The sequence below is a fragment of the Nelumbo lutea genome, chromosome 6, assembly GCF_056320005.1.
Source record: "Nelumbo lutea isolate HS-2025 chromosome 6, American lotus-T2T, whole genome shotgun sequence".
Taxonomy (NCBI): domain Eukaryota; kingdom Viridiplantae; phylum Streptophyta; class Magnoliopsida; order Proteales; family Nelumbonaceae; genus Nelumbo; species Nelumbo lutea.
In genome coordinates, this window is record NC_142689.1 from 41,747,423 (window position 1) to 41,755,796 (window position 8,374).

General features: G+C 36.3%; 1 protein-coding gene across 1 annotated transcript; it reads right to left on the reverse strand.

The window, feature by feature from the left end:
- On the reverse strand, positions 1–6,922 carry LOC148848740 (ferric reduction oxidase 4-like). Its single transcript, XM_088951958.1, has 8 exons — positions 6,628–6,922; positions 6,368–6,473; positions 6,058–6,249; positions 5,705–5,939; positions 2,552–2,879; positions 2,196–2,439; positions 974–1,683; positions 1–238 (listed from the first exon to the last, which is right to left on the reverse strand). Exons 1-8 carry the CDS (start codon positions 6,842–6,844, stop codon positions 99–101), a joined length of 2,172 nt encoding a protein of 723 aa, XP_088808084.1. The 5' UTR covers positions 6,845–6,922; the 3' UTR covers positions 1–98.
- Positions 6,923–8,374: the final 1,452 nt, after the last annotated feature.

Below are 8,374 nucleotides of genomic sequence, written 5' to 3' on the forward strand. Positions count from 1 at the left end.
AAAATTCTAGCTCTCTTTCTCATGGTTTAGCATCTTTATTAAATATCCACAATACAACACATCATTACAAAGCATTCTTGTGGTCGGTAGAACATGCATCAAAAGTTAAAGCTAATAGCCTCGAAATGTAGGTTATCCACCAAACCGGATGAACAAATTTTTGCAACCTCATGTCTCATCTTTTTTGGACCACAAACTAGAACTCCGACACTTGATTCTTTACACTCAAATAGCATCTCTGCAGAGGAATTTATAAACATTGTTAGGATTAATTAATTTAGTCTGTGTGAGGGAGTGCAACATAAAATAAGTGCTTATTGAATAAATGCTTAAAAATAAGTGTTTATTTGAATAAAAATTTATTTGCATTTGGCACCCAATTTTTTCAAGTGTTTATTTTTTAAAATAAGCACTTATTTTGTATTGGGTATTTGGTAGTTTTTTTTATCTAATAAGATTTAAATAAGGATTGTATTTGGTAGTTTTGTATTAGGTACTTTGTCCTTTATTTTCTTTCAAAATTTCAAAATATATCATTTGAAAACACTTTTATTAAATTACTTTTATAAAAACACTTTTATGAAAGTATTTTTATAAAAATATTTTTATAAAAGTATGTAAGTGCTTTCATAAAAGTGGTTTTGTAAAAATACATTCATTAAAGTATTTTTGTAAAAATGTTTTCATAAAAGTACTTTTATAAAATTCAACTAGGGATAATTTTATAAGTGGTGTTTTAATTTTGGAAGAAAAAGTTGAATAAGTGCTTATTATATAAGTACTTAAAAAATCTAAAACTTTGGGTTTAAAAAATAAGCCATTACTTTTAAAATAAGCACTTATTTCAGGTTTATTTCCTAAATACCAATAAATGCTTAATAACTCAAATAAGCACTCCGAACATGATCTTATTGTATATATAGTCTAGAAATTTAATTTGCAGTGTCAGAAGGATAAGAAAAATATAGCTTACTCTTGAGATCAGGCCTTTCTCCAAGATGCACATTAGTAGCATTAAGCAAGGAGTGGCGGGGAAGGCTCTCAAGCTCTGTGTCAGTGTTGTTGAACCCAGGAGTCGTGGTCGGTGTTGGCACATCCACATTCTGTATTTGTTTCCTTTCAACAGCGTTTTGTTTCTTGTGCCAAAGAACCACTGCACTGGCTACTACCACAATGCAGACGCATACAAAGAATGTGTCCCAAAGGGCTCTGCCCGAGAAATGGTATATAGCGTCGGTATTGTGATCAATGGGGTAAATATAGTAACGGGTGAGAATGCCCAAAAAGAGGAGGAACATGACAAAGGAAGATGATATTATAGCACCCAGCCAGAACCAGTGGTTTGGGCCTAGAACTGAAGAGATGGGTTTATCTAACAAGTTGGGTTTGAACCACACGGTCCGAATGAGCTTCTGGTTATCAGTGGTGGTGGACGCCTCTCTCTCTCTGGTTACATAGGCCTCTATCTGAAGTTGAAACCGTGAAATGTCGATAGGGGCACCAGTGCTGGCAGGGATGAGAAGGTCTAGCATGGTGAGATCAGCGGAGTTCCTAAAGGAACAAATCAAGAGCATCCGTGGAATCTTTATGCCTGGAGTGGTGCTCCTCAAAATTATATCTCGAATTATAGAGATGAAAGGAGTTATGCCACTACCTCCACTCACCATCACAAGCAAATCGTACCTGAGCAATGTCGATCAAAAGTATTCAAAAAATAAATAGCATTTTAGTGAAAGAATGGAAATAGATAGCTTCAGAGTCCATTCGCTTTTCGATAGGTTACTTATCAAGGTAATTGCATTTACCTATGTTCTTTTGTTTTTCAGATAAATAAGACTTACCCACCTATGGAGATGAGGATTGTTTATCCAGGTAAGTGATACCCAAAGAAAATAAGTTTTTCTTAAAGCTCACATAAATCTGAGAAAAGAACATGGATTTATTGATCAATGTAAACCAAAATCTCATTGACCAACTTTCCCCACTCTCAAAATCCAAAAAACGAATGGAACTCTTAGGCTCAGTTTGAAACTTGAAAAGAGTATAAATGTAAATATGTAGAGTGAAAAACCTTAAATTTTGTATTATTTTGTATGTATTTGCATTGTGCATATTTGCATTTGTACTCTTTTCAAACGGAGCCTTAAAAGAGTTTACTTGAATAGATATTGTTTGTTTTTTCTATCAACACAGACCTTAGAAAAGGAGATGAGGTAGGTCCATATGGTCCTTCGATGGAGACTTCAAGACGGTCTGGAGAGGAAGGGGAAGAAAGAACTTGGTAAAGCTTTTGGGACCAACTTCCCACGTTCTTCACAATTATGCTCAACTTCTCTGGCTCCATGTCACAATTGGAGGTCACTGTGAAAGGATGCCATTGAAGCTTGGAAATACTAGGGATATTGACGAAAACAATACTAGCAGGAGTAAAAGTTAACCCTGTAAAAAAAAAAAAAAAAAAAAAAAAAAAGAATAACTCAGTCTAAAATCATCATTGTGGCTTATTATCAAACACATGAAAAAAGCAAAAGTGATTGCATTAAAGCCTCACCTGGGCTCTTGGAGAAGTTTAATTCAGTGGCTTCACAAGGTAGAAGACGTGCAGAAACAAGGCGAATTCTTGTCCGAGATTGTAAGAATCTTAGGTATCGATCAATTAAGAAGAGAAAGACACCGGGAAGGATTGTGCAGAAATAAGGGATTCCTACATGCAACAAATAGAAAAAGAGATATAGAGGATAGAGGTGATGGGTGTAGAAGAAGAGCTCAAACATCTTTCTCCTTATGCGGTTAAAGCTCGTAGCCCACATTGCCAAAGCAAACACAAAAGCAATCTCTCCAGCCACATTGGATACCCAAGTTTTACTCCATTGTAGCATCTGCATTGTAAGTTGAAACCAATGTGTTAAGACGTAAGATCTCACACTATTAATGGAAGCTCTTGAATCATTTTTTCTTTAGAGTTAATAACCATGTTATATATGAGTAATTTGTACAAATGTATATAAAAAAAAGAAAACTATGAGATAAAAGGAGAAAAACAAATTGGATGTGTTAAATAGTGTATGCCTTTAGCTCCAACCAGACTAATGAACAAAAACATTTATTCGTAAATGAATAAAGTACATTGTTGTTTCATTATATATTGGTATGTTTTTTGTATATTACCCCTTAAACTGAATGCTTATGAGACTTGTGTTAGTTTAAAATCTTTTCAGCCATTGGATAGACTTTGAGAGTTTATCCTAACAAGACTGACACTAGTATGCTACCAAATAGTTGGACCAACTTGTTTCAACTGCTAGGGTTAGACCCAAAGCACAGGTAGTGAGTGTTTGAAAGAAACACTAAACCTGGATTTATTTCCAGTTATGCCTTGGACTTTGGAAATAAATGGGCAAAACTGAAAGGTTGAACATAACCCCCCAAACATAATTATGATATTGCACTAAGTAGTGGATTGGACTGCCTTTGATACGCTAACCAATGAGATCCATCAAAGGTCAAATATTTGGCCATGTTGGAGCAATTTGGGAAATTACTTGAGTGGGTGATCATAGTGATAGGATCGACCCATTTTTTGAACAAAGTGAATATTAGGGTTTACACTTTCTCTGATAGAAACCTAAACTATCGGCAATAGATTTCACTTGTGTTTGAAATCTAGTTTTGCAAAATATATTTTACATATTATATTATTATTTTAGCAAAAAGATTTTCAAAAGGTTTTAATCCCGGGATCGATCCGAGTAGAGAGTGTGAAAGTACACCTTATAGCTAGGGGAGAGGTCCTTCCATGTCAAGCATTGTACTCTTGATTATGTGTTGAAAGGTTAAGTATAAAAGACTATTACAAAGCTGATTACCTGATGGACTTTATCTCACAAATCCATTATCCTTGGGTTTTCATAGGGTGGTTGAATCCAATGATCATTTAGGTGTAAATATTGGGTCCAAACTTAGCCCATGTTGTTTGGCTCAGGGGTTCACTGTCCTAAACGGTGAATTTGGTCCAATCTCTTTCAAAGGTGGGGCCAAACCCCCATGAACTTGTGTGAGACCTTTTTGGAGTCCCACGCCATACAATATTAGGCCCAAAGTGGCCATGCAACACTTAAGGACATGAGCAGGGTTCACTGTCCTAAACGGTGAATTTGGTCCAATCTCTTTCAAAGGTGGGGCCAAACCCCCATGAACTTGTGTGAGACCTTTTTGGAGTCCCACGCCATACAATATTAGGCCCAAAGTGGCCATGCAACACTTAAGGACATGAGCCTTTAAGAAAAATAGGCCTAAGGCCCATTACTAATATGATTAGTTAATTTGTCACATGACAACTTAAGAAAACTGGGCATGGAGCACTTATCCTCTTAAAAGGATAATGTTTATCAATTAAGAATAGAAAAGTTCTTATCCAAATAATATTTGGATCATCTCCTAATCAGATTAGGAGTTTGCTCCATATAAAGATAAAGAGTGAAGTGGGTGAACCATCACGACCTAGCCTTTTCAAGAACCAATTTCTATTAGTTTTCTTTTGTGCTCTTGCAAGAAAACATTGAAGAAACTTAGGTTCATTCATCCCACTTGATCCAAGGCTTGTTGGATAGCAGATTTGCTGAAACCAAAGTTGTTGAACCGGTTTCTCCCATACACTGTCATCTTTAATTGGAGGCCGATTTTGGGACTGATATTGGGCACGAATTTTCGCCTTGGAAGCTGCAATTTGTGGTATCTGTATTAGGTATAATTCTGTTTCAATTTGGTTTCAAATCTAATTCGATTTAGTGCAAGATCGATCATGAAAATTCAGTTTTCAAATTCACTAGAAAATCGATACACAAAAGGGTTAGAAAAATTTTAAAACTTTTGCCCAACCATCTAGTATGGTTCAGCCATTTATATGATGGATTCTAAAACCATCTAACAGGATGAATGTCAAGCAAACCAACCAAAAAATGAATTTTTGCAATGTTAGGAGTTTAGACAAGCGAACCAACCCAAAATGTATCTAACTTAAACATTAATATTTTAATACATTGATGACAGAGAGGGGGAGGGAAAAAATATGCTTAAAATGTTTTAAGAGAAAGGGGAGATAGTTTAGGAGAGAAAATGATTTAGGTGATTAGGGGAGAGAGAGAAGTTTTTGATGATCCGTTTAACATTTTGTAATTATTTCTCCTTTTAATAAAATTTTCTTTCATCTTAAAAAACAGTCTGATTGAGTGAATCAATTACATGTTAAAACCAAAGATTCTGTGAAAATACATACAGATAGATATGCAGGCTTTCCATGTGCTAACGGGTCCTATATATCCCTATCACTAGTCCCATTAACCCACCATGTACATTCCTCCTCCTCCCCCTTTTTGGTGGCTAAAGGCACATACTAATACTAATACTAATAACAACACGGACAACAACAATAATAATAATTAGTCAACATACTAACAATTTACAGGGTGAAGCTGGCTTAGTTTGTAAGGTCTCTATAGTTGGCTGCAGGGGTATCTGAATTGTTCAAGATGGCAGGAAATGGAATATCCTGTCACTAGGAATGTGGGGATTGGGGGACAGAACTTACTCTCGCTCCGTTGTGTAGTTCATGAAGCCAAAAATATTAAAAAGAAAAGCATGTAACTAACGGGGTAAATTATTTATATGTCAAAAGCATCAAAAGGAGTATGGAGTAAATAAGTACCAGAGACATCTGATTGGTCATTGCCCAGTAGATGATGAAACCCACACTGTGTGCGGTGAAAAGGATCATGGATATGTGGCCAAGCCAGATATGGTACTTGATACTGGATTCCGAGGTTAGACCCACAAGCGGCAAGATGGACGATGCTCGAGTCACGGGGAAGAAGAGAAACGCCCAACAGATGTTCCCCACGTAACTCACTCTAAGCGATACACTTCTGAACTTCAACTTCCACCTGCCAAACCCATTAAGGGTGATAAAATCTCATCTATACACAGTCTAGCTAATTAACACAAAGTAGAAAAGAGAAGAAAATGATACATATTCAAATTTCACACTTCATATACACTCACGTTGTCACCCCTTTCTTATCCGCATAAAGGTGCTGAAAGCTGACATTCAAGTAATTGGCAAGGGACCAGATCATGAGAGCAATGAACATGGCCGAAAATGCCAGCTCCATTGCAGTGACTATTCCAAGAGACGACTGCACCAGCACCGGCCGTTTCCAGTAGGCCAGGCGACTACTTGCACCGGCCGGCTTTCTATATATCAAATCAATTCCAACAAATTAATTAATTCTATCTGCACAAGACCATATATCTATCAACCATGAAGAATTGAAAATGTCGAACTCTTAGCATCCAGTAAAAATTTGTTTACCTGTCGTGGTAATAATTATGATCAGATTTCTTTCCTAAGTGGAGATACACGCATCCAAATGCCGCAATGAACATGATTGGGAACGTGAAAAGCAAAAGATTTGTGCCTGTAATTAACAAAGGAGATAGTTGTGCAAAGTATAAGGGAATTAAGAAGAATATAACCTAATTAAGCTATCATTTCATTTAGAAGAAAACGGAGAAGAAAAGAGGTCCAAAAACAATGAAATTAAAAAAGAGAGAGAGAGAAAATCGATCGACCTTGCCCCCCAAAATAAGTAGCCTTGGCCTTGGCACTCAGTTTAGGTGTCCATTTGTTTTTGTAGGTCTTGGTTGGCAGCATAATCCAAAGCATCAGCCATCCCAGAAACACCACCAGGAACAGAACCTTAAGTGCTGCACGGATGCTTTTCCTTACATTGTATACAGAATGATTCACAGGAGATGCCTTCACCCCTGTAGACGACCCTGAATCCATTTTGAAACAGAGTTTAAAGGGTAGTGCTTTGCCTGTTTGTCGCTAGAAGCTAGCGCTCAAACTCAAGGACCTGGTGAGACTATTTAGAGGACCTTATCTTTTACATTCTACGTACGTACAATGACATTTAGAAGATTATGAAGCAGCATGCTTCATGCCTATACAAGTGCCTTGTGTTCCTTACATTCCTTTTGCACGTTGTGATGTTGATATGTCAAGTTGCTACACTCTGTCACCAAAACAAACAATGTCAACGTTTTCCAACGAGAGAGAGACAGATCCAATAATTATCCACTCCCAGCCCAAGCCATGGTCGAACATCGGTAATACTTCAATTGGCCTCCAAAGTGAATGCATATGCATGCATGCTAAGTATATCTACTTCCGAAAACATCTTTACTTAGCCAGCCGGTTTGAGGTTTGAGCAGGGTAACTCCACATGCTCTAGAGAAATTAAGGGTGTTCTCGCCATTTTCCAAAATTTATTATTTTAGGGACATTATCTAAAATTAATCATGACTTTTTTTTTTGTATTTATCTTAAATTCATAACTTTTTAAAACTTGTAGAGAGCCCCATGTGGGTGAATTTTATTGTCTAAAATTCACATTTTGTTGAGATTTACCATTAGTTACCATTAATAAAAATTGTCCACGTAAGCCTTTAATTATTTTACATCACCAAAATATTTTTAAAATGGCCAATTAACCTTATTAAATATTTTTATGACAAAATTACTCCTAATTATATATATATATATATATATATATATATATATATATGCTTGTTGAGTCAGGCCTAGTCCGGGCTTGAAGTATTAAGCCCAATGTGGGTCAGGGCCCAAATTGAGGATAACTTTGTCATAAAATATTATTTAATTATAAATTTGATTGGTCATTTGGGATAGTTTGGTTATGTAAAATACTTGAATATTTATGTGAACAATTTTTATTACGATAAAATGGTGATTAATTTAAGAGAAATGTCAAAAAGTCATGATAAGTTATGAATAATCCTATTATTTTATTGTTACATCAGCAAAATTATATTATTATTGTTGATGTGGCAACTGTTAAAATCAAACGTGTTGGCGAACACCAAGGATGCTGCACTTGCATGCAAGCATGTACAAGAAGCCAAAATTTATTTATATTTAAAATTTGTAGTCAAAATGCAGCCGTTACCATCACAAAATGCCTCTGCTACTAAGACTTTCTTTTTTTTTTTTTTAATTCTCATTATCCACAATTAACAACCCTTTAGCGTGAACGTTTCATCATAGAAATTGCCTGATTGACGTAGTGAATGTGTACGTTATATCCGTTACATTCATCCGAATACCAGTGGAATCCAATGGTCCCGTGCGCTGGTCGGTATGCTACCGAGGCCCAAAAAACGGGAACAATAACAACAAACTCAACCTTTAATGGGTTTCTCTCTTCCCACGTTGTGGACGCTTGGAGACCCCATGGGCTTTTTCAAATTCTGGGTCACTGGAGGGAGTTCAAATCAGCCCCCCACAAGACTGTCT

Bases quoted from the DNA above. Each gene is read 5' to 3' on its own strand.
- LOC148848740 (XM_088951958.1), bottom strand. From the start codon at position 6,844: ATGGATTCAGGGTCGTCTACAGGGGTGAAGGCATCTCCTGTGAATCAT. The intron at 2,440-2,551 runs GTGAGGCTTTAA...TTTTTTTTACAG, and splicing joins AAACTTCTCCAAGAGCCCAG to GGTTAACTTTTACTCCTGCT. The intron at 1,684-2,195 runs GTCTGTGTTGAT...GACATTGCTCAG, and splicing joins ACCTCATCTCCTTTTCTAAG to GTACGATTTGCTTGTGATGG.